This window comes from Arthrobotrys flagrans (genome assembly GCF_004000055.1).
Source record: "Arthrobotrys flagrans strain CBS H-5679 chromosome Unknown unitig_9, whole genome shotgun sequence".
In the NCBI taxonomy this organism is placed as follows: Eukaryota; Fungi; Ascomycota; class Orbiliomycetes; order Orbiliales; family Orbiliaceae; genus Arthrobotrys; species Arthrobotrys flagrans.
In genome coordinates, this window is record NW_027137551.1 from 2190385 (window position 1) to 2216391 (window position 26007).

At 47.5% G+C, this 26007-nt stretch overlaps 6 protein-coding genes across 6 annotated transcripts; 3 read left to right on the plus strand and 3 right to left on the minus strand.

Annotated features, from left to right (window-relative positions):
* Positions 1-381: 381 nt before the first annotated feature.
* DFL_005991 (uncharacterized protein) lies at positions 382-4478 on the plus strand (the record flags this gene model as incomplete). The annotated part of the gene is made up of 2 exons (XM_067635333.1): positions 382-734; positions 791-4478. 2 exons carry the CDS (start codon positions 382-384, stop codon positions 4476-4478), a joined length of 4041 nt encoding a protein of 1346 aa, XP_067489774.1.
* Positions 4479-6743: 2265 nt separating this feature from the next.
* On the minus strand, positions 6744-8542 carry DFL_005992 (uncharacterized protein; the record flags this gene model as incomplete). The annotated part of the gene is made up of 6 exons (XM_067635334.1): positions 6744-6999; positions 7062-7533; positions 7716-7797; positions 8054-8130; positions 8362-8383; positions 8531-8542. The coding sequence occupies 6 exons, from the start codon at positions 8540-8542 to the stop codon at positions 6744-6746; spliced, it is 921 nt and encodes a 306-aa protein (XP_067489775.1).
* A 1413-nt stretch (positions 8543-9955) lies between these two features.
* Positions 9956-10771, minus strand: DFL_005993 (uncharacterized protein; the record flags this gene model as incomplete). The annotated part of the gene is made up of 4 exons (XM_067635335.1): positions 9956-10018; positions 10084-10174; positions 10270-10400; positions 10550-10771. 4 exons carry the CDS (start codon positions 10769-10771, stop codon positions 9956-9958), a joined length of 507 nt encoding a protein of 168 aa, XP_067489776.1.
* Positions 10772-11310: 539 nt separating this feature from the next.
* On the plus strand, positions 11311-12284 carry DFL_005994 (uncharacterized protein; the record flags this gene model as incomplete). The annotated part of the gene is made up of 4 exons (XM_067635336.1): positions 11311-11382; positions 11476-11539; positions 11617-11674; positions 11732-12284. The coding sequence occupies 4 exons, from the start codon at positions 11311-11313 to the stop codon at positions 12282-12284; spliced, it is 747 nt and encodes a 248-aa protein (XP_067489777.1).
* A 3079-nt stretch (positions 12285-15363) lies between these two features.
* Positions 15364-17345, minus strand: DFL_005995 (uncharacterized protein; the record flags this gene model as incomplete). The annotated part of the gene is made up of 2 exons (XM_067635337.1): positions 15364-15721; positions 15781-17345. 2 exons carry the CDS (start codon positions 17343-17345, stop codon positions 15364-15366), a joined length of 1923 nt encoding a protein of 640 aa, XP_067489778.1.
* Positions 17346-20416: 3071 nt separating this feature from the next.
* Positions 20417-23877, plus strand: DFL_005996 (uncharacterized protein; the record flags this gene model as incomplete). Its single annotated transcript, XM_067635338.1, has 5 exons — positions 20417-20635; positions 20690-21264; positions 21332-21986; positions 22047-23581; positions 23709-23877. The coding sequence occupies 5 exons, from the start codon at positions 20417-20419 to the stop codon at positions 23875-23877; spliced, it is 3153 nt and encodes a 1050-aa protein (XP_067489779.1).
* Between the last annotated feature and the right edge of the window lie 2130 nt (positions 23878-26007).

Below are 26007 nucleotides of genomic sequence, written 5' to 3' on the forward strand. Positions count from 1 at the left end.
AAACGAATTCGCGGTGACCAAAATAAGAAAAGAAAAAGAGAAACAAGAAGACCACGGTTCCCTCGTTTTTGACATCATACGGGCAGATCAACGGGTTTCGTCCAATCATACGCCATTTTAAGGACTTTTGGGGGTGTTTGGTGGTTTCTACAGAACCTGTCTCTCCCTACGAAAGCTGAGGGTCCTTTCGAGCTTCTGGTCTGGTTAGGGGGGTATAGGCAGCTTTATAGCTGCGGTCATAGTATGCTTTCCTTTTCTTTTACCCTTCTTCTTTTCATATTCCTATGGGGAAATAACTAATCACTCTTCCCATCTACATCATAGCCCTAAACGCCGCTCCCGTCATCTACCAAAAAAACGGACCGAAACGAAGAAACAACAATGCCGGCACCACCACCACCGCCACCCCCCCACGGCAAAGGCGGCAGCAACAACGACGATGACGGTCCTCCACCCCCACCACCCCGTCACGATTCGAACGCAAAAACAACCTCGGGAACCCCTCCGAAACCTCCACCTCCTCAACCCCGAAATCCAAATCTACCGGATACGTTAGATGTATTCGTGATCCCCGCCGGTGGCGGGGTATTATACCTCCCATCGTTATCACCGCATAGGAATTCCTTTTTGTTCGGGGGGGTTACGACGGTGGCATTGGAGGTTGTGTGGTACGGATTGAGGTTGTTGGTGCCGAAGAAGATGGCGGGGTGGTGGGCGAGTTTGGTGATTAGTTTGTTGGTTGCGGGGTTGGTGTTTTGGATTGGGAGGTGGGAGATATTTTGGGAGGAAGAGGGGGGAGGGGGAAGAGTAAGGATAATAAAGAGAAGGGAGAGGACGATGAGAAGGGGAATGGGGGGCCTCCTCCTGGTGGACCGGGTGGACCTAGAACGCCTGGATCGAGGGGTAGTGGAGGAGGAGGAGGACACGAAGGGGCTCCGAGGCATAACGGGCATCCGAAGTCACCGTCCGGAGGTCCTTCTTCCGGGCCTACGCCTAGCAGGTCACAGAGTTGGGCGAGTGGGTTCGTTCCTAGGATGAGGCCCGAAGCCCCCGGTGGTACCGCTAGACATAGAAGTCCTCCCGGGAACACTTCCACGCCGGATATGGGATATGAAGAACCACAACAGCAACAGGAAGAAAACCCATTCGAAGCTGCAGAGGCGGAGTACAGACGTGCTAAAGAGGAGGAGGAGATAAGACTTGCAAGAGAGCAGATTAGAAAGGAAAGAGAGGAATTTAGGAAGGAAAAGTTGGAAGCCGAGAGGTTACGACGGCAGACCGAAGAAGCTACGGCTAGACGACGTGATGAGCTCAGGAAGGAAAGACTGGAAGCAGAACGGCTTAGAAAAGCAGCTGAAGAGGAGGCGACGCTGAAGAGGGATGAGCTCAAGAAGGAGAGGGAAGAAGCAGAACGGATTAAGAAACAAGCCGAAGAAGCCGCTGCCTTGAAACGCAAGGAAGCCGAAGAAGCCGCCGAGCTTAAAAAGCGAGAGGCCGATCAATTGGCCGAAAGGAAACGAAAGGAGTTGGAAGAGCTGGCGGAGAAGAAACGAAAAGAGGTGGAGGAACTGGCGGAGAAGAAGCGTAGAGAAGTCGCAGAGGAACGCGAGAAGGAAGGAAGACGGAAGGCTGCCGAAGAGGAAGCCCGAAGGCAGAGACTCAAGAGGGAGGAAAAGGAAAGAAGACGGAAGCTTCGTGAGGAGGAAGAGGCTGCCCGTCAACGACTCAAAGATGAAGAGGAAGCTCGTCGGAGAAGATTACGTGAGGAAGAACTATCGCATAAACTTCGTCTCGCAGATGAGATGGCAAAGACCGAGGAAGAACGATTACGAAAACTCGACAAAGAAGAAGAATCACATAAACGCCGTCTGGCGGAGGAGAGTGCTAAAACGGAAGAAGAACGGAAGAGGCGTCTCGAAAAAGATGAAGCCTTACGACAGCGTCGTCAAGCCGAAGATGCCGCTAAAGAAGAAGAGCGGCGGAAGCGTCTCCAAGAGGAAGAAGAAGAACGTCGGAAACAACTCCACGAAGAAGAGGAGCAACGTCGCAAGCAGCTTCAAGAGGAAGAAGAACTCCACCGTCGCCGGTTAGCAGCCGACGCCGCTAAGGAAGAACAGCGTCGCAAGCAACTCCAAGCGGAAGAAGAATCCCAACGCCTCCGGTTAGCCGCCGCAGCAGCCAAAGAAGAAGAACGCCAGAGACAAGAAGAGGAATCGCATCGTCGCCGTCTAGCTGCGGAGAAGGCCCAGAAAGACGCAGAAGACCTTGCTAGGCGCAAAGCCGAAGATGCGGTCCGCGAGGCAGCTCGTCTCCAAGAACAGGAGAAACGCAAACAGGCCGAGGAGAGTCTTCGTAAGCTTCAAGAAGACTTACAGCGGAAGGCAGAAGCTCTCGATAAGCGGATCCAGCAGTACGAAGCCAGAGACGAAAAGGCTCGCAGGGACGCTGAGAAGAAGGCCGCCGCTGAAGCTGAAGCTGCACGTCGAATACTCGAGGAATCCATCCGGAGAGAACGTGAACGGCTGATCCAAGAAAAGGTCGCCCGTGACGCCGAGCACGCTCGCAAGAAGGAAGAGATCCAAAAAAGAGAACAGGCAGAGTTTGAAGCTCGACGTGCTAGGGAAAACAAGGCCCGTGAAGCCGCTGAAAGGGAAAGGCTGGTTCGGGAACGACAACAAGCAGAGATCGAACGAAAAGCACGCGAACGCTTGGAACAAGAAGAAATGGAGCGGAAACAGAGGGATAAGGAAGAACTCGAGCGGATTGAGAAAGCGGACGCTGCGGACCGAGAGCGGTTACGCGTGGCAATGCTTGAACGACTTGCCGAAGCCGAGCGGGCTCGTGAGAAGGTTGCAGCTGAAGCATTAGCTGAAAAGCAACGTCTTGAAGCCATCCGGAAAGAAGAGGAGGCCAAAGAGAAACTTCGTCTTGAGAATGAGAGACTCAAGCAGCAACTCGAAGCTGAGAGGGAACGTGAACGACGCCGTCTAGAAGCTGAAAGAGAGAAAGAGAGGCAGCGACTTGAGGCCGAGGAGACTGCCAGACTGGAGCGAGAGCTCGTCGAGAAGGAAAAGGCACGGCTGCAACAGATCAAGGAGCGGGAAGAACGGGACCGCCAGGCCATGCTCGCCTCGCTCGAGCGTGATCGCGAACGAGAGAGGAGAGCACGAGAGGCTCTCGAGCGCGAGATTGCAGAGGCGGCTGCGAAAGAGAAGGAAGAGCGGGAGAAGAGGGAGCGAGAAGAGGAAGAAGAGAGAGAGCGACAACGGATCGAGAGCCTTCGCCGGGAACGCGAAAGAGACCGGTCTCAGAAGGAACCTGAAAAGGATGTCGTTCCTGTTAAAGCTGAGACATTGGAAGGCCCTGCTCAGCCAGCTGATATCCCAGACCTTGGTTCTAAGGATTCCTCCTCGACACCTCAAGAACCCCATATCACCACGGAAGACGTCAAACCCCGCAAGGCTGGCATTAAACATCGCCATAAGAAACACCACCACCGTCATAACTCGGAGCTTAGCAATGACCCTGAGGAATCTGGATCCAGTGTTCCTAAGAGGCCTAAGAATCAAGCACCGGAGTCCGTATCAGGCACCCCTACCGCCCATCGGACAAAGACAAAGAGGGCTCCCAAACCCACGGAGCGGGATCCAAAACTTGAGTCAAAGCGAGCACACGTTCAAGACGTTACGGACAATGAGTCGGACTATCAGCATTTCTATTCGATCGACGGCCGATCCGAAATAGGTAGTCAAGTTTCCGGTACGTCCGGAGTGACCGCGAAATCGAAAATGTCTGCAAAGTCCACGGCTAGCAGTAACGGCAATGCTTCTCGACAAAAGTACTCAACTTCTGATCCGAATAAGATTGTCCTCAAGGCGGTCTACATCTTTACCAATGAGCATCCAAAGAAGCCACAGGCTTCGTTGATTGCTGGCGTTGGTGGGAATAGCGAGGGACTGGTGCTCAATATATCAACTGCCGGCCTCTTCATTGACGATGAACTGAACAACTTTGCCCAAAGGGAATGGGACCAGAAGGCGTGGGCTATCAAACAGATCGAAGTTTATTGCCCTCGTTGCATACCACCAGCCGGCCCTTCCGGGGCTCGAGCAGCTGCAAAACAGACCGTCAAGCATATTTGGTCCGGTTCGACGGCGCCTTCGGCTGCGGAGCAAGAAAAATATCTTGACAGCCTTGGCGACGTCTGCAGGTCTCACTGTGCAAACAAGCTCCAAGCCAGCCGTGACCGTGAGGATAGCACCGTCGCTGGTAACGGTAATCACTTTATACGAGCGAACTTGGGTGATACGGATGACAAGAAGGTCGTTTATGTCTTTGCGGAGGATGAAGGGTGGAAGGTTCCTAACGGGCTCATGAAGCTTAAGAATAGTCCCCAGGTGAAACAACTGATCGTCAACGGGATGCAAGGTGGTGAGGCGAAGAGCGTTCTTACGATGATGGGGACAGCGGCGGCTTAATAAGCTATTCCGCCGTAGCTCCCGTTTCGTTTTGGCCTTTTTTATTGGCGATTTACGATCATTTTTTGATAGATACGACACTTCTTAGCTAATTCTTCTGGCTTCCTTTAACGTCTCACGCAATGTCTATTCTCGACTCGGCTTTTTTCTATTTCATTACTTGTCTTTCCATCTATACCTACGTCAAGCTTGTGGTTCGGAGCATTAATGCATTCTGCTTGGGTTCACTTTCTGAAATTTCTTAGCGTTTCATTTCCGGTTGCATTCGAATCGACTTCATTTCCATGGCGTAATTTTCCTGCGTACAAAATTGCCGCAAAACCACGACGAAAAATGACTCTCTATGTATGAGCCTGCGCTGGTAGCACTTTTTGGCTGTAATGCGCCTAGCTAGTATAGTATGTGAATAATATCTACCTCAAATCCACTATAGGTGTGAACGTGGTGGCCCCCCAAGTATCTCGATTGTATCTACAGTCTTCCTTTCGACATACACCACCGTTTTCTTGTATCGCTGGCAAAAAAGAAAGAAATACGTGCCTCGTACTCAACTCCAGAAGGCGGATGCTGCTACCCCTCGCGGCAGGGCTGTTGTCGCAATCTGTTAATCCAGTCGTTGGACAGGAGGTCGAGCAGCCTTTTCATCTAACGATTATTCCGGTTAGGCTTCCCGAGCTCAAACCACAGCCGGTGGGATTGTTGAATGAGTTTTGGAATGGGAAGGATGAGGTTATTTCTTGCGTATAGCATCCATGCTAATTTTATTTTATAAAACAGTCGAAGAAAACGTCCTCCCGGGCGATGAAATCGGCATGATCGATATCAGGTGGACACCCTCAAAACCACAGGTCACGGAAACAATACTCCAATACGCCGTCGAAGATCGAGAAGCCGAAGGAATGCGTTCAAATGAAAAAGCACAGGTCCAAAGTACTCGACGGAAAAGATCGACGCAATTGGATTATTGTACGGTTAGTAAATTTCGAGATCCGAAGGATAAAGATGATCCGTCGAGGGTTTTGTTGTTTTCGAACGGACATAGGTTTGCTTGGATGCCGTGGGTGGGGCTGTGGACTACTTGGATGGCGGGGAGTGAGAAGGCTAAGTTTTTCTTCTTCTTTCATCCTTCTCTCGCCCGTGCGGTTGTAGATGGATATCTGATGGATATCTGATGGAAATGATTTTGGGTGGATTTGTTCAAGATACGGATGGGTTTATACAATCCAATTTCTGTTCTCACGGTGGTACGGCTCAAGGGTTATTTGGGATTGAAGACGAATCCAGATCTGATGACGAATATGGCTACAATCGGTACTATGACGATGACGTTTCTCCAAAGCCGTCCGAACAGGTTGATAACAGCCGGCCAGAGGAGATCTTACATGAAGTCGATGGCTACTAAGAGTGATGATGTTCTGAGAGACCAAGAGAATGTTGTCAGTTGACGTACATGTAATCAATGTTAGACCTACTGAAACCTGATAGTTTATACACGAGCACATGAATATCGAAGGGATTTATGTTTATAGCTTAGGTTGATATTGCGTTGTCGAACGTTGTATTTTGCACCATGGCAAAATTAATTCGATACTCGGGAGAAACCTCAAGTTTTGGTCATCACCATCGGTTGGCGATGGATGTCGACGAAAATGAAGTCTCCATTAGATGGTCTATTAAAAGGGCCGCTCGATGTCAATGTGGAGAAGTTTCATTTATACACATGAGCATCCCACAGCGCCCAAGCAAGCATCGATATCACGAAAAGAAAACCCCGCAAGCATATAAAAAGGATACCAGCGAAGTTGAATAGTAGTAGTAGGAAAAAGTCTTCTTTTAGGGAAAAATATACACAAGGTGAAGAGGAGTAGGTTTCAAGTTAAACATAATAAAGGAAACAAAAAGTGGTAAGAAAAGAAGGCAGAGGAGGAGGAGGAGTAAAGGGTAGTGGGAAAAAACGGTAAGAAAGGAACTTTTTCTAGTAGGCAAAAAAAAGTACATCCCATCTAAAAAAAAAAGCAAACATGATTTGAAAAATGTACTTTTTTTTCGGAAGAGGGTTCTTTAATTATATCTTTTCTCTCAGGGGGTCCTCCGAATTCTCCTCTCATTTTCTTTCCATCATATGGTTAACATTAAAACGATCTCCAAAAATCTCTATCGTCATTCTCTGAGAACCTCTCCTACATTGCCACCCCTATACCATCATCTGTAATTGTCGAGGGCGATGGTATATATATCTCGAAAGCGTCTGGGGGATTGGGTTGTTTAACCGGAGCCACCCTTGTAGGCCTTTCCGAAGAGGAGGAGCTGAACTTGGTCGTAGATGGACAAGACACCAGCACCGGCGACACCACGGAGAATGTTGGCACCGGCACCCTTGAAGAGAGACTTGACACCTTCCTTGGCGACGATTTGGTTGAAAGCGTCGAAGGAAGACTTGTACTTGACGGCCTCACCAGATGTCATCATCATACGACGACGAACGGTATCCAATGGGTAAGAAGCAATACCAGCACCAGTTCTATAGAAATCATTAGACTTCGCCCACGTTGTGGAGAGTGGGATCATAGGGGAGTAACTTACGTGACACACCAACCGAGAAGGAAGGAGGCGAGGAAGGATCCCTCAAGAGGACCAACCAAGACGACTGGCTTGAAGGAGTCGTACATACCGAAGTAGAGACCACGGTAGACGACGATACCAAGGACGGAAGGACCGAAACCACGGTAGAGACCACCGATACCGTCAGAAGCAAGAGTCTTCTTGTAGACATCGACGAGACCGTTGAATTGACGGGCACCGCCGGTCTTCGCGGACTTGGCGTCGTTGGCGAGACGGGTACGGGCGTAGTCGAGGGAGTAGACGAAGAGTAGGGAAGTGGCACCAGCGGCACCACCAGATGCCAAGTTACCGAACATCCACCAGGCGTAACCATCGCGTTCCTTCTTGTAACCGAACATCTTCTTGAATCGGTCACGGAAAGCAAAGTTCAAGGCCTGGGTTGGGAAATAACGGATGACGTTGGCAGTGTTACCACGCCAGAGGGCAACAACACCTGCATAAGAGGAGGATGAATTAGTTCAAAGTGTCGTAAGTTTTAGCAGGTTCCCCGGGAGGCCATGTTCACGCAATACAGTAATTTTACCATTATCGATTCAGGTGATAATGGCATAGGACAACATGTTAATGAACATGGCCGCCCAAGGCTTTTGCACTTGGACGGAAATCAAGGCTTACCTTCATCGGCGGTTGTCCTTCGGAAGCAGTCAATGATACCAGTGTATCGTCGGTCAAGACGACCAGACTTGATCATTTCATCCTAGAGATGTTGCAAATACGGTTAGTTACCCGATGTATGTAGTGTGTTTGACCAATGAAAAGCCATCCACGGGGCCTGACAACCACAACCGAGAAAAAAAAAAAAAAATTTCCCAAGCGGCTTATCTCGCAGCATTTCGTCATCAGACTTCTACTGGAGGGTATAGCCATGGTGTTTGGGAAAATATTTTTCTCTGGTCGCCATGTTTGGTTTCATAGATGGACAGGTCACTTTTAGGACCGATGAGAGGACTAACCTGATTCTGGACGAGAAGCTTGATACGCTCGATGGGAGCAGCGGCGGTCTTCGAGACAGCGGCCGAGACACCTCCCACTGTAGTGTTGAAGACATGTTAGAACTCTACTTACAGCAAAGATTGAAGGGAGTAAGATCAGGATATCAGTGTCTTGGGTTCAACAGTCCAGTTTTAGCGGCAGTAGCATCGGGATGGATCTCTCCAAGGACGGTGCACTGCCATTGAGATGGACCTTGAGGTAGCCGATAACAGCTGAAGGCCTTGATATCACCACCCTGCGATCAGAAGCTGGTTTGAATTTTACGTACTGAGGAAGTCAACCAGGAAACCCTGCAACGAAGTCCATTAGCATTGGAACATTGGAAAGTTTGATTGAGCCATCATCGAAAGCATTGGTGTTACGATGCAATTATCGGATGAAAGGCAATCTATCCGGGACCGATAGAGGGGCAGATAGAGAGATGATAGTAAGCATACCTGTTGAACCATCGTGAACAAATGCTCAGCGAACCGAGACTATGTGAATTGAAGACGAGAAAGAAAGAAAGGATTAGACACGAACGGCGTTATGCACGTGTGTCTATGAGTGGAGAGTGATGAAGAGAGTCTATGAAAGAGCCGGTGGGTGGAAGGGAAAAGAGGGAAGAGTTTAAAAGGAAATGTGTGTTTGTGAGTGAAAAAATTTGTATGTCCGAAAAGAAACTGCTTCTAAAAAGGGGACGGCAAACACCACCACACAAATTCTATTAGCAGCCAGGCTTCACGGGCAAAAAAGTCGCTCCTGAGAAAAAATTCTGTTTGTTCAATAAACTACGGCAATCGCTGTGAGCTAGGCACAAAGGTACATGTGCAGGCCGGTCCGTGCTAGCTGAAGATGGTAATGGACGCCAGGATTCGGGATCGAATGGTTGTCCCCTGCCCGAGACTGTCCTCGAGACCAGCCGATAAGAGGCCATTCCATACATAAAAATAAATTTTCTCATCCTGAAGATGCTTAGCAGACATGTTCTTAACTCAACCCCACGGCCGGGCTAAATGAGAGGAGGGTCCAATTTTCCGTGAATGCGAAAGCTACTTTGCCATACATCCGCAAGATCTTAGTCCGATACCCAGCGGATGAGGCAGATAGCCGGCCTCACAAAATACCACAGCCTAGATATTTGATACTTGTGAAGTACCTATCCTATCAGTTGGTAGTGTAGTAGAAGTTTCCGTAGACTTGCTTTATATGCATGGATCTGTCTGTCTGCACGTATACGGTACTGATAAATCTACGAAGTCCCTTGTAAAATCTCACGATCTCATTATGTTAAGCGCTCAATGTTATGTTAGCTGTTGTTAAAGCGGTCTTTTTTTTTTTTTGCCCTCCTTCACTTTCGGCAGCTGGAACGGTTTGGTTGCAGCCAACTAACCCATTTCTCTGACCATGCCGCCGAAAACGTACCCGGTCTTTCCCGAAGTCCACACACTTGTTTCGCCTTGTCTCGGTCGGCTTGCTCGTTTAGCTTGGAATGGCACCTTCGATGCAAAGCACTCGTTGCGATATCGACTTTTGGAGCGAGCTCGCCCCTACGTTCGGACGACGTTGGTTGTATGCATATCTTTCGCGGCACCATCTCGCCTGGCAGGAACCTAGCCCGGATGGTCACCTAACCATTTCAATGACTTGAGCTTTGGAGAGCCATATCTCCCGTTACAGGGGAGAATCGGCATCATTTGCGCTCCCTACCCCTCCGGAACCTTCATATTCGGATCACAGATAGACATATACCGTCGAACATACAGAGCACGAGAAATTACGCCGAACGTGGGATGAAAAGGTAATTATATTCGATTGCCGTATCGCTATAATGCCACGGATGTTCATTCGATTTGTCCTCTGTGTCTCCAAACATATATCCATCATACAGTTCTTCTGTCGGTCATCACCCGAACTATCGAGCCTAGTCCAGCTATCTCGACAACCTACAGTTTTATAGATCAGTATAGAATCCGATTTCTCCCCTCTTCAGTAACTTTAAGTGTCCTACCTTCTCGTGCCACGAAAGCAGCACACTCATTCCACCACTAGCACCTCCGGAGCCAACCTGAGGAACATCTTTCTTCGCCATTCCCTTGTACCTATTTCGAACGAAGGCACCCAGTCAGTCAGCCATTCAGCCGTGTCTCCCTCCCTAATAGTATAAAGCAACCGCGAAAATCTCTAGCCGACGTACAAATACTTCATAAGGGTGTCTAGGAGCTCGCTTCCAGCTTCCGAAGACGAGTATATCGTGTTCAAGGTAGCTGACATTTCGGATTGTTTAATCGAGCCCAGAATCTCGACTATTGTGGTGCAATGCAAGTCCTAAAGAAGTAGACCGAACTTCCGTCAGCATCCGGTTTCCATGTAGCAGTGTATTTTCCAAATTTCAAACTCTTTCAATAGCTCTACAGTAGCTATAATTATGTCTCCCTTTGCTTCTGTAACACCTTGGAAGTTTAGATGTGCACAACCTTTCCAGCATCATCGGCACCATAGGGCACATTCTGCAATGCTATCCGTAAAGCCTCCGAGTTTTCACCTTGCTGTAATAAACCTCTGCATTGCTGGTTGAGCTGTTGTACGGTAGATAACGAGACGGGTTCGAACGGTGGGGAGAGTAATTCGGCGGGGTACTGGAGCTCGGGATCGAGGGCGTCTACATCAATGAGACGCCAATTCTGGTTGGCAGCCATGACGGAAGGGAAACGCCGCGGTTTCGAGGTAGGAGAAGGTAGGAGGGGTTGAGGGAGAAGGTTGATGTATCCTCGAGACAGTTTCGTGATATAGTGGAGTGATACGGCTGCAAGCTGACGAGGTGTTGCTGCCTTTCGAGGGTGTTTGTTCCCAGGCCTACTTGGCCACAGCGCACATTCCAGCACTATCTTTTTGCCGTCACCGTCACCCCCGTGCAGTTGAGTAGCAGCTAGCTCGGAACTCGTATTGCTTTTTCGCCTGTGACGAAAGCTACCAAGCAAGCCGACCTCTGCCTTGTCCAGCCTTGTTCGGTGCTGTCTGTCCTGCCTGTGTTTTTTATCACATCTCTTCTTCTTCTTTCTGTGCTGTTGCTGCTGTTGCTGTGCCCATCTCTTTATTATAGGTGGTATTCACATTCACATCCACATCCACATCCACATCCACCCTAACTACAACCTACTCTCGCCTATCGCTCTCAACTCCAGAGCTACCCTCACCCAAATAGAGGCTCTCATCCTTCTTCTCTTTAATATTCATAATGGCTGAAGGCGGTCCAAAGCCAAGCTCCAGCGTTAAGCTGGTTCTGTTGGGGGAAGCTGCTGTCGGAAAGGTACATCCATATTCCTCTGCGCGTCGTCACTATCGGCTATTACAAGGATGTCTACGAGCCACAATATCTAACCCCGCCAACGACGCTCTCTAGTCTTCCCTAGTTTTAAGATTCGTGAACGATGATTTCCAGGAGAACAGAGAACCTACTATCGGAGGTATGTTTCATCTTCATCTTCTCCATATTTACTTCTCGAACCGCTTTTCAAAACAAACTAACACGAAAGCTTCGCAGCCGCCTTCTTGACACAAAAATGCAACCTTCCAAGCCGGACAATCAAGTTCGAGATATGGTGTGTAACCTCTCGGATGCCATTAACCGGTAGCCTCCCGTTGACATGAATCACTAGGGATACCGCTGGCCAAGAACGATTCGCCTCGCTAGCTCCCATGTACTACCGTAATGCCCAATCCGCCCTCGTCGTCTACGACCTCACCAAAGCGTCCTCCCTCGCAAAAGCAAAACATTGGGTCGCTGAGCTACAGCGACAAGCATCTCCGGGAATAGTTATCGCTCTCGTTGGCAACAAGCTCGATCTAACAAACCAGTCGACAGGATTAGAAAGTTCCATGGGTGGACTATCGTTATCCGCTGCCGCCAGCGACGGTGATGAAGAAGAGGAAGAGGAGGGTGATGCCAGGCAAATCACAACCGCCGAGGCCAAGAGTTATGCCGACGAGGAAGGGCTGTTGTTCTTTGAAACTAGTGCGAAGACGGGGCATAACGTGCAGGAGGTGTTTACCGCGATTGCAAATGCGATACCAGAGAGCACGTTAAAGACAAGGGGTGGACCGGGTTCTGGCCGAACCGGTGGTGGTGCAGCCGGGGACACATTTGGAGGATCTGGAGGTGTGAATCTATCAGCCGTTGGAGAAACAAACAAGGACGGTTGTGCTTGTTAGGTGGCCGCAAAAACCAGAGGAATACGAGCCTCATAATACCTCGGTGTTCGGTACAACGAGTACGGGATGAAGGGGTATATTTTACTTTTTGAGAAGACGGTTCTATTACTCCTCTTTTCTCCTCTTTAACTACTTCTCCGAATCCATGCCCTTCTTTCTTTCTCTACTTCATTTTACCGTCCTTTTTTTTTCTTTACAAGATTCTTGATATACTACTACATTGCGGCTACTTCGGGTTCAGGTGTTGTCTCCCATCGCGATTCCCCCACTGGTTTCCTTTTTTATTATAACGTCTTCTTTCTTTTTTATCTTTGGCATTTCTCATATTCTCAATCGAAGAATCCGATTGCTTGACTATGGAGTAATTAGTATTTTTTTCGAGTCTTATGATTATCGATAGTAGCTCCTATAATATACGATCCAATGTACCGCCTATACTTACGCCTTCCATGCTGCAATTACTAAAACTACACCCATACGATTCAAAGTACTCGTAGGATGCCCTTGATTATGGACATCGATCTCAGGATCTTGATACTATAGAATACTACTAAAAGAAGGGAAGGGAGTGCCCTGCATATAAAGCGGCTGGTGGACCGATGTGTGGTGCAGTCAAGACGGACAAAAAACCAACATGGAATCCAATGTCGTCAACATCGATTAAGTTTATCTCCTCTGCGATATTCCGTAACTTTGACTCTGAAACCAATCCCACAACCATGCCTCAAAGTTGCAAATTTCGATAATCATAACAACATCCAGTTTCTATTCAGATAAGATCCCTATCACGGGCAGATGTCAATTTGATGCAGATGGGGTTTCCCATCTTGACTTTGCCTTACCCTGATACCGTGCCGCCCACTTGTGGATATGCCTGTAAAGGTGATGGGGCACAAATGGCCAAAACGGCCAATCAATCAGATTCGTATGATATTTAGCACTGGGACTATAGGTAGGTTCTTTTATTGAAGTGTTCTCGAAAGGGAAAAAATACATTTCAATCCAGAGGTGTCGTCTCGTACACAGACTCCGGTCCGACACTTGCTTATATAAAGAAGCCTCCGCCTTCCTGAGCATCGATTGGTAGATTCCGTGCCGTTGATTTAGGGAAAGCTTTTCTGGAAAAAACATGGGTCGTCTGGGTCTCTTCTTGAAGTCGATTCTCGTGTTCGCATAGTTATCTATCTATCCATTGCGTCGAATTCTTCCGGTAAGCAAAACAAATGTGGGTTTATCGACTTATTATCGGTATCGGTTCGATTGATCAGGGTCCGAGCCCGAGCTGCAGGTTGAAGAAAGTCCGTGAGAGGAGGTATTCGGAACCTTCTCTTCCTGCCATGGCGTGGAAATAGTATTCTTGGGGGCGAATTCCCGTCAAGAAACGACCCGTAACGTAACCGCCAGCACGCAAACCAGGATCAAATGGAGCAAAGCTGGGAAGAGTCTTTCCACTGATCTCGCATATCGGCAACCCTTGTACGAGTCGTTTCTAGTAGCCGGTGGTAGTGGTGGTGTAGTTGGTGGTGCAGCTGCGCCGGCGCCGGCCAGCCAGTAATACCGCTCCGGACTAGATCCAAAAGGGTTCGCAGTGGTTATCGGCAGTCTCTTTAACGAAATACTGCTGGCGAGGATTAGAAGTGCCTTGGTGCTCTATTAACCTCGGTGCCAGGCACCGTAGTCGAGATATCGATAGTTGGAGTGTGGGCACGTCATAGCATTAAAGTTGGGCCAAGTTGGGCCACTATTCGAGTTTCTTTCTTAAGATCTTTCCTTCTCCAGCATCCACGAGGGTATACAGGTGGCCTTTTCGATCCATAGGCTGGCCAAATGGATTTTCAATTCCTGTATCTTATACCTGTTCATCTATTCGGACAATTCAGCTAATAGACAACCTTTGAGCGGTATTGAAATTGAATTCATATATAATACACCCTCGATCACTATCGATAGATATCGACGGGTACATATGTTAAATATCGTGTTATGGCATACAACGATGAGTTTAAAAAAACCTTTATACGTACGAGAGAATCTAATTCTTAGGCTTAGCATCATGACTATACTAAAGTTAATTCTATTCTACAAGTACCTAGTACTCGAGACGGTAGGGATTTAGTGTACAAGATAACTCGAAACTGCCGTTGTATATATTGAAGGCTCTAACAAAGTGTAACAAAGGCAACACCCTGTATGCTTAGGTGGCTCTGACTAGAGCTCAGAATATTGAATTGAAGTCTACCTGATAAACTAAACTCCTGTGCATCTATACTTTAACATCATCACCAAGATACCATAATACACATACTCTTGCATTCATTCGAAGATTCCAACCCCTCAATGGCTTCAAAATGCAACAAGGGGTAAACGCACCCTAGCTTAGCGAGGTATTTTGGAGTTCAGAGGGTGGATTTTACCCTCGAAAACTATAATCGCTTGGTTTAAACCGAATATGCTCACATCATGCATGACGTGATTTTTTTAAAAAATATATATAGTCGACAAATCGAAACTGTTGATTTAACTCGCGATTATATTAGAGAGGTGTCACTCATGGATCCAGCCACATGTCATACCCTAAATGTTATCTAACGTTTGCGGAAGGTGGTCTAAGAATAATCTAGATTTAACATATTGCTGCGGCAACCTGTTATAGCCGTCGTCTCATAATCTAGAGCCTATGGAACCATGCATAAGGAAGGGTTCATCTGCTCGGTTCTGTTGCATTTTCATTTACTGATGCTTAAATATGTGTTGTATTGCTTCCATGAATTTCCAGTTACCGCTTTAGAAAATATCTGGTCTCGAGACTGACGATTAATACTGCTTCACTAATCCTATAAATACCTACGAGTGGGAATGAGTGCCATGGGAAAGTATACGTGCCTTAGCCTACATCCCTCTATATGGCAACGAAGCCTTCCATAACTGGTCCAAAGAGACAATAAATATTGATATAACCAGCGAGTTCTAAACAAGCTCACCAACGATATCGATAAAAGGCCTTGCGCTAATATATATAGAAACTTGATGTAACAGTTAGAATAAAAAGGCCCATGATAAATTCTCGAACCGCATCTTTTCAAACAATCACCATAGCCTCATTCCCATCCTGGGTATAAGACTGATTCTCATCGGCTCCTTCAACTGCCTCAAGTGCATTCCTCCTTTCCAACTCTGCCTCAAGCACCGCGATTTCCTCATCCAAAAGTTTCGCATCCTCCATCCTCTTAAGTTTCGCTGCTTTAAGTTTCTTCCTCTCTCGTCGTCGACGTTTCCTATCTCGGTGGTCCTCTGAGTCCCCGGAATCGCACAATAGTTCAACTGTTGGAGTATCTGAATCAAGAACGAGGTCTTCTGCGTCGGTATAATCATTAAGATCTGAAATTCTCGTTTTTCGTTTTTTCCCTTTCTTCTTCTTCTTCTCCCTGGGGTCAGGCCTTGGATTATGAACTGAGAGCCCGAATCTGTTGATGCCGAAAACTGGGTTTGTACGGACTTTTGGCAACCTGATGGTATAAGAACCTCCATCCCGAATTTCTCTTTCTTCTTCTTCCCCATTTCTTCGTCTTTAGCTTCAGCTTCTTGGGCTCTATCTTCTTCTTGTAGATGGTTTGGCCCCATCTGTTCGTGCGTATCATACCAACTGTCTTCCTCTCCATCTGTGTCCTTCGAATTCCGTGATGGGCTTCTTTGCACACTAGGCAACCTTTGTGAAGCCAATTTTTTCAATGTTCTGACACTACCAACACCGGTAGCTGAGTTAGTTGTCTCCTTAAGCTCTATCGCTGCTTGCTGGCGTGTGGCAGGGGCGAGCGATGAATCCATTTTGTAGATTGCGAGTTCGTCGTTATTAAGACTAACTCTTCTGACTTTGAGAGTTGTTTTATTGGAAGACGATGGAAGTACCGAGGACCGTTCGTCGGGAATGATTGTTAAAGTTGGCTCTTTGGCTTCTTGAACCGGTTTAGCAGGGTTTGGTTCAGGGGTGTTAGCTGCTACAGGAGTAGGTGTATTGATGTCATTCCCAGAGTTTATGGATGAACAAGCAGAGGGAGATTTTCGAGATCTTTGACGAATAGGTGGTTCTCGAGGTGTGGATGATGGTGAGGGAGGATCGCTCCATTTGACTTCTGTTGTTAGTGGCGAAGACTCTGTGGTGGCAGGCCGCAATGATTTAATGGCCTTGGGTTTTGTGGGAGATGTACGGACACGCTTATCCGACTGGGCAAAAAGAATTGGGGTTGAAGTCTGCTTTCGTTTGAGGGAGGAATTTGCTGGCGGTGGAAGATTCTCGGCCCGTGTGTTCTGGGGCGCTTGGGGTTTGGAAATAAGTGAATGCAGTTCGCTGAGAGGGAACTGTGGTGGTGGTGCAATAGGAGGAGGAGAAGTGTGGGTTGACTGGATTGACTGCACACTCCCAGCAGATTCTCCACCCAGTGAACGACTTGGATTGAAGACAAATGAAGGAACCGAAGGTTGGATCTCCACGAATGCATCAAGTATTGTCTTCCTCAGACCGTTTTCCTTGAGAACAATACTAAGCATATCTACCACCGATTTCTTCGCTGACGGGTCAGATGCGTATTGAGGAAAGTCCGCCCCAGGAGTACCGTCTGTAGCTTCCACAACCCTGGCATAAAGGCGGATTTGCAGAACATCGATCCGGCGTTCAAAAGTCCGAAGGATCTCGATGGCTTGCTTCGGAGGGAGATTACCGCGTCTACTAAATATGTATTTGGCATGCTGCCGAACGAGGGGTGCAGTTGTCCTTGGGTGCAACCGGAAAATAGCTTTCCCAGTCACAAAGTCGAGCTCCTGGATGGTCCCAAATATCGGGATTTCACAAGACTTTCCGAGGATCATGGACGGACATAGACGCCATGTGCTGGACCTGAGAGCTATCTCGAAAATTATCTTCCAGTCGAATATCGAAAGTTCTTTTGGGTCTGCGTCTATGATTCCAGCAACACCAACGAAATGCCGCCACTTAGCGATCTTCGAATACGCCCACCACTGGAGCGGTTCGGATGGAACGGTGATATTAGGGGGATTCGAATCCATTGCTGTGATTATGGAAGTGAAATACTAGCCTTGTAACAAGGCCTTGTGGGGATGGAGAGAAGTTGCGAGGTGGTGGTGATGGGAATATGAATTCAACGAAAGGAGGTTGGAGTCAATGTTTCGACTACAGCTGGGCATTATATAGCCGTCCAGGAGCGTGACTTTACTATCCAATATGTAAGTATGTCTAGTAGTGAGGGCGTCTCCGTAGACACTGATGTTGTCATGTGGGAATACGACGTAGCTTTAGGGGTATCGTTGCTACTGTTCCACTGGGATCTCAGTCTCATAGCTACAGATGATTCCCCCAATATCCGTGGTATCAAGCTGTTGGGATCTCTTTCTACAAAACACCACAGCTCCACGATGGGCTGCTATCGATCCCATGATCTTGAGGTTCGGACAAAGACGACTGCCCAAAGTGGTGCGGGGAGGAGTTGAAAATGATGGAACTGTATGTATCTTCGCCCCCCTCGAGATGGTATTCTTTGTATTGGTTTATCCACAAGTCTCGGATTTCTCAGGGTTTATTACCCTAGCTCGACGAGGAAATCGTTGTTATGAAAGCCATACGGAATGGCGTACCGGGCACTGCTGCCAACTATCGCTAATTATGCTATCATTGCTGTAGAAGCAGCGGAATATTCTAGTGCAACCCGGGCCCAGGCTAGCCTCTGCTTTGTTTAAGACCTGTCTCGAAAGAAGTCGGCTCTCCCCTGGTCCGTGTTCGCCATATCGTATATGCATGGTTGTGAATGAGCTGCAATCTTGGCTCATCTTAGTTGCAGGACAAGGGTTAGCAGCTGTCGAAGAAACTGTTGGCTATTCGGACGTTATTTGGCATTTCTCCGACTAAAGGCTGTATCGATTGCAGTGTGCAGAATTAATTCAAACGGTTTCGTCTGGTGATCATCTTGTTGCATTTTGGCAATTGACGCTTTATTTAGGCACATCCAACAGTTGCCGTGAGCCTCTCAGCCTCGAAACCTCCTTTGCTCGCTTGACAAAGACCTGAATAACCAACTCTGAAACCCCAGTTCGAACGCACAGATCAGACTGAAGTCGAAAATTCCAAAAGTACCACTTGGAGGGCCAATGGCCAATGCAGGATACTAATACCACTGTTTATGCATAACGAAGCCATAATTCTTTTCAGGCAGCAGGGTCCTCGTGATAGCTGGCTACCGTCTTTGCAGATATATTACAGGTAATTAATAGCATCCATGGGAGTATACTCCAGAAACAGCCAGAGGGACCCTTGGAATGCTGGTATTGCACCGCAGGGATCGGTATATGCCGCCCGGCAGCACACGTTTTTTTGACCTGGCATCCTGGTAATCGGTCCTGCGGGCAGAGCAAGGCTCGAGCTGCCCACATTGCAACACTGCACGAAGAGATGAGAGGGGTGATTATGTTGTTGTCAAAGAGTTATAGCAATACGAGAAGAGCGTGAGCAAGATCATCTTCAGGGAAAACGAAGCTAACGATATTTAGGGAGCGCACAGACAAAGGAAATGGCTGAGTCTTGTTTTTTAAAAAATGGAGCAGCGAGTCAGCAGCGCAGTTTGAAATGCACTAAGAGGAGCTACCAGGTCGATTGCGTTTGAACAAAACTCGATGGAGACGGGACATGGGGCATCCTTGACATATGGGGAATGCCGTTGATCGCTAGCTTCGTAACCCTTTCGTCAGTACGTTAGCTCTCATCGACGAATACAGGATTCTGTGGTGTTACCATGGAACTGCGCCATGGGCAGGCTCTTCTTTCGCTGGCTTGACATATAACGGACAGGTTTTAGGTATGTAATCGATAGGATATGCAAAGGAGATCATTATAGTACGGTAAGTGCGAGTCATTCACCACCTCCTTCCTTCCAGGTTTGCTGAATTCGATTCCAATAGGCTGTCACGCCGCTGTCGATTCCGCTGCTGCATCTCATTCCCCAAGCCGTTCTTAACCACCTTGCATTGTGCAGGGATGTGATATCTCAAGAGGCTTGCGGGCAAAAATGGAGCCATGCCAACGTCAGATTTAGCACACGAAAAGGAGAAGAAGCAGGACCTGCCCCAGTCCGCCACTTTCTTGTCTCCCTCTTCTCCATCGTTTGACCCTCGAAATCACTCACCCGTCGATGCTTCTCTCACCTTCCGTCCCGGTTGTCAAAGTTGGATCCCGATCCCGCCGCCGCCGGTTCATCCAAAAGCCATCCTTTCGCTTGGAACTTGTACCCGGCCACTAGTTATCAATCGAACGCACTTTAAACGAACAGCCAAAAAGGCGAATGGAAAAAAGCAAATCAGAGTCTTAATCTCCCACTTTGAAATCTGGGGAACCATAACCGAATCCTATAAAACTGCTGTCGCAATCACACCCAAACTGTATTTTTTTTTTCTTCCATTTCGTAATCAAGCCTTTTTCTTCTTCTGTGCCCCTTTGAAAAAATTTCAGAATAGGAGCGCCCTAATGCAGAACACACCATCAAAACTTCAAGATTAGATCGCGAATTGTGGATTTCAACAACTTCCCCGAACGTCCGACTCTTCGGCTATTGCCGTGTTGCATGCTTTCTCCTGGTTCCGGTTCATACAAACTGGGATATATTGATCTTCAGGGCCCTTTCTTGCTTCGACTGTGCCACGCCCCTTTCGGATTCCGGATGCCTGCAGCTGCTACGTCTGCAGCTGACTCTTGAGGGCTCTTTTTAGGATTCAACGACAATTTCACACGATCAATTTTTATATAATTTCTATACTCCTGGAATACTAAATTTCGAATTCAATCAGATACCTTACCACCATTTAATAACCCCTTTGTTCACGACAATCCTGGATTTATACTTGGTTCCCGTGTGCGACATAAAAATACTCTATGTTTGGCGTCTCTTTATTGCACCGAGATTCAATAAACTGCCTCCGTCAGCTTTGTTTGACGCATCCAAGTGCTTCCGGACGTTCCATTATGCCGATACAACCATTGTCCAGAATACCTTAAGATCCTAAGAGTCGATTCCCCTGCTTCGGTGGCGCTAAGAGCGGGAACTGTCTTTTTTATTACATAGCGGATGTCCAGAATGGAGGAATCAGAAGCTAGCCTATCCGGCGCGAGCGTCGCAAAGAAAAGGAAGACATCGAAAGATGCAGATAAAGGGCCAGCTAAAGATATCGAGAAAACCAAACCATCGGCACCGTCATCATTAGACTCATCAAGGACTCAAGAATCTGGGAATGCTAAGAAGGATGATAAGACTGGAACGCAGGAGGGGTCTATTTGGAGCGAAACAAAAACGAAGGTAAGGATTTATGTCTGAAATATGAGGCAATTCGTGCTAATGCGCCACCTACAGGCCGGCAAGGATCGCAAACGTCTACCCCTGGCATGTATAGCTTGTCGTCGTAAGAAGATTCGCTGCTCGGGTGAAAAGCCCGCATGCAAGCATTGTGTCCGTGCTCGCACCCCATGCGTTTACAAACAGACCGCTCGAAAGTTCGTCCCGCGGACAGACTATATGGCTACCCTCGACAAGCGTATGAAACGGATGGAAGAACGTCTGTTGAAATATGTGTCTAAGGATCAGGCTTCAGCATTAGGGCCGATTGCCCGGTCCGTGGTTAAGCCGAATCCAGCGGTCTTGCAAAGCACCAGTGATTCCCAGGGAAATAGTCGGAAACGTAGTGCAGAAAAGGCATTCTCTGAGGAAGCTAGGAAGAAGCCGGCATTAGTTCCAAAAGTTTCGGAATCGACCCAGCCCTTGTCTGTGAAGCGGAGCCAGGGAGATGTAAGCGATGAGATGCTCGAGGAAGGGAAAGATAAGCTCCCGGGGAGAGAGCTTCAAGAGCATCTGATTGAAGTTTACTTTGAGTGCGTTTATGGACAGACCTATCTGTTGTTACACAAACCATCCTTCATGCGGCGGTTCAAGTACGTTCCCCAATCATTTACCGGATCGCAGTGCGGTACCATTGGTTAATTAGCCATGATATTATAGAAATGGAACAGTCCCACCGGTCCTTATACTAGCCCTATGCGCCGTGTCCGCCCGGTTCTCAAATCATCCGACCATCCGGAAGGATATGCCTTTCCTCGCGGGCGAAGAATGGGGCATCGAAGCCGGCCGAATCGTTCGCGAAAATTTTGATCGGGCAAATCTTACAAACTTAACCGTCTTGCTTCTTCTAGGTCTACATGAGCTGGGAACTTGCAATGGTGGTAAGAGTTGGGCTTATGGCGGAATGGCTATGAGAATGGCATACGCCCTCCAGCTGCATAAAGAAATTGACAACGACCCGTTAGGCATTCCGACGAATGGTTCGATGCCACATAGAAACCCTATATCCTTCACAGACCGAGAGATCAGGAGGCGGTTAATGTGGGCGTGTTTCTTTATGGATCGGTTCAACTCGTCTGGCACTTCCAGACCACAGTTTCTTGACGAAGCAGATATTCATATCCAACTACCAATTAAGGAAAGGATGTTTATCACGGAGCGACCCGGTTTGACGGAGGATGTCAACGGGTCTGTGGGCCAAATCGAGACGGGTGGAAGAGACGAGTTGAGGACCGTTCAGGCGAATATGGGAATTGCAGCCTTCAACGTTCGGGTTGTAACATTGTGGGGCCGTGTTATGAAATACCTAAATCATGTGAGAATTATTCCTATGCTACCGATACAAGGTCCTCGAAGCTTACTGACATCGTCCTAGGGCGGCAAGGAGAAGGATGTCGCACAAATATGGATGCCAGAATCGAATTTTGCAAAACTTAACGAACAAGCCCATAGGTTGCGGGATACCCTTCCAGAGACCTTAGTGTATAGCGAAAGGAACCTCAATTCACATGCTGCAGAGAAGCTAGAGGGCCAATTTGTCTTCTTGCATATCGCCATCCATCAGATCTTCCTTATGCTACACCGATTCTCAATACCGCTACGGCCAGGTGTAAAACCTACTACTGGATATCCAATGGACTTCCTGCGGTCAGCCGTGCAAATAAGTTTCAAAGCTGTGAACACCATTGCGACGATATTTGCAGATGCATTGGATCGGGACTATGGAGTATATGCACCGTTTTTAGGCTATACGTCGTTTGCGGCCGCTACCATCCACGTTGTAGGAGCTTTCTCTAAGAACCAGACCATCGTGGCAACTGCAAAAAGGAATCTGACGGTCTGCGTGAGGTATCTTACGAAGATGGCGAGATTCTGGGGCGTTTTTTATCCGTTATTGGATAACCTCAGAGATCAGTATGATCTTCAGTCCAAAGCAGCGCAAAGTCCTGGTTCTGTGGAGGTCGAGGCCGGAGAAGAACCATCGAACATCCTGCAGTACGGTGACTGGTTTACTAGATTCCCACGGGGCGTCGATCAGCAGGGCGTCCGGGCAGGGGACGGTAGAAGGAGTACATTACCTAGTGGAGCTGAAGTAGTAGAATCCGCTCTTATAAAAACCGAAACCTTGGACGAGCTGGTCCGGAAGGACAGTGATCCAGTATTGAGGAAAGCTTCAGATATGGAGACGCCTGATGAGTTTTTGAAGAATCTTCAGGAAGCCGCCGCGATATCAGCGACGATGAAGAAAACGATGAAGAGGAAAGCAGCAGCATCAACAGCAAAGGCGGCAGGGCCATCAGTTCAAGGTGTTCAACATCCAGTATCACATATCCGAACAAGCACCACTACAAAACCCGAAAAACCTACACCAAATATTACATATCCAAGGCAATCTAATCATCGTCTAGTGAACGGGTCCCAGCGGACGAGAAGACATAGTAGCAGTACAGTTGAACCCCGACCTTCATTTCCGAGTCCTCTTGTCACCGAAACAGGACCATTTGACAATCATTTCCCTCGATCCGCAATTGAAACTCGCGGTCCATTCTCAGCGGCTCATACCTCACCTTCATCCGGAGCATCAGACATATCCCTTCCAAGACATGAATTTCCCACCGACCCCGCACAAGCAGCAGCGGCCCTTGGAGCAGCAGGAGCACCCACCGCAGCCGCTTTTCCAATGCACCAAATCACGTTCGCGGGATCAGCTGATATGCATCACCAAAACCAGGCATCACATGGGAGTCCATGGGGCTACCAGAGTGATCTTCCTGAAGGGTTCCTGACAACTTCATCTTGGTTCAATGGTAACATTGGCGAGTTTGGAACCCCCATGAATGGATTTACTGCACCGCATGAAGAGATGCTCGCGACACAAGATAATGGGTGGTTTCTACCATTCAACTTTAGGTAAGCAAGACATTATGCTTTTCTTACAGCATTCTGTGCCTACCTCGATTCGAAAATCATTCGTTATAACGATTCGTTTCACGAAATGGAATTTGTCGAAAATCTAACATGGATTTATTTCTTCTAGTCCGCCCGGAACCGAGGGTTTCGAATTCAATGTGGGAGGCGGAGGCTTGCATCAAATGTTTGAAGGGGTCGTGGGAAGCGGAGACACAGAAGGCGGAACGACTATTGGCGATATCGCGCATCCAACCCAAGGAAATGATGGGTCACCTGGCATGGGGTACCATGGTTGATCGGCCCTGCCACGGGCATTGCTTTATTTCCACTAATTTTTTATATGCAGGCTGCCTTTTTCGAGATGATTTCGGCGCCGCCCCACACCTAGAACTTATCCCATTCGCTAGTTACGGTTGGGGGCAAACAGTTGACAGGGCGGACCAATCCACCACTCTTCTGTTTCGGTGTTATTCCCTTTTTTTCTTCCTTTGCTTATGTCGAGCCTAGGCATTTTGCGAGCCCGGCTTTATCGACCTATCATTTTGCTTTTTATATCTCGCTCGTTTCTTGTCACATTTATTAAGTACCGAGTATACTGACATGTTTCTCAATATCCTTTTATGCATTGGGGGCGGAGTTTTAGGTGTTTTGACAATTTTACTTGACATACTTTGATAGTTTTGATTTCCGGATAACGGTTCATTAACCTTGTGTATTCGTTATTTTTTCTTTCTTTTTTTTTCTTTATCTTCTTTGGAATATATCCAGAAGCTCGAATTGAATGTAAGGAGCCCAGGTACTTTCAAGTACCCCCTACTAGGCTATTGAAACCCATATAATCCGAGGAACAAAGAGTACCAGTACCATGTCAAGTTACTTGGTGATTGTCACAAAGGCAGACATTTCCAAACTCTCGAGATCTCTCAACCAGAAACCAATCACCCATGATTCCCCAGATGATATGCAATATTCGACTTGTATGAAACCCAAATACGCATCCTGCATTGCGAGTCGGATCCATCCATCAGCGCTGCAGTATTACACCCAAATATCAAAACGTCCCCGTTTCCTAAAATCCTCATCAGCACCTGTAACACCAATTTACACAGATCAGCCCTGTCAACGTGTAATCTTTTATAATCAATATGCATAGAGTAACGTAGAACATTCGTACGCAGATATATTAATATCACAAACTTTTGTGAAAGATCCGTTAAATCAATATCATTTTAATGCCTCTTTCTAAGACATGTACAGCGCCTATCGTCGAGGCGATATCTGATGCGATACGATACCCACCCACCTTGGGTTTTTACACTACCAAGGCCTTTTTAAGGGTTATATTTATAAATTTAGGATTCTCGAACCAGGACCCCTTCTGGTCTCCGAAACGGACCTCGTCTATGCGAGGGAACCCGCACGCTAGGAGATTTATTCAGAGATTTCTTTGTCCCTTTAAGACACGAATCTGGGCAAGCTGCATGCACACGGGATCGAGGGAAGTGATGCATAAACGATTCAGGCTATCCATGCGAGTTGGGTTTTGTTTGCAGAAGGGGGATATGAATCGAAACTAGTCTAGAACCAAAAAAAAAAAAAGTTGACCGTTGCATTGCTTGCTGCGTCGACAACCGAAGTTTCTTGAGCCGAGTTCCCCGACAGAAGCGAGCGGTGTTTTCGATAGGGTATGCATTAAAATAAGTTTTACTCCTCAAGGAAGAGGGGGTGTGGGTGTTAGTGTAGTATTTTTCTTTGGTATGTGGTATTTTATGCAGGGCTTACCAGGCTCAGTGAGGATACTTAGGAATAAGTACCCAGAAACTGACAAATGTTTGAACCATGAATACGCGTAACAGGATTTATTCCCTTTTTTTTTTTTTTTAACAATAAGCAGCGAAGCCCATGATCAATATTTATTTTTTCCTTACACGGAGGGTTAAAATATCTACAGGCGGGGTTTCAGGATTGCGTTGCTTGAACAAGGTCGTGGGCGCTTAAAAAAAATGATGTCGATGAGCTCGACACGAGAAGGTGCTCAAGCTCGGATATCGATGAGCACCTCCCATCTTGATAACGATGTGAAAAAAACCTTTTTCTTTTCATTAAAAGGAAAGTAATAGTTATAGGGCTCTGTTGTTATAATTATGGCATGCATGGCGTGATATCCTAGTAATCGAATCAGCATCAGTTCCAAGGACATGGCTACGGGCCATCCATCAAAAGTTGATGCATCACAAAAGTGAAATATTTAATTTCCCCCAGGAAATTCAAGAGAAATGATCCGTTGGGCGTATGTACGCCATACAGTTTCCTTGACATACAGGACGTAAGATTAGCGAGGACGAAGACAGTGTTCATTTGTTATCGACAGAGATAAAGTCTCAGTCGGAGTTGAATGGCAAGACTCCACACGGCTGTTGAGCAAA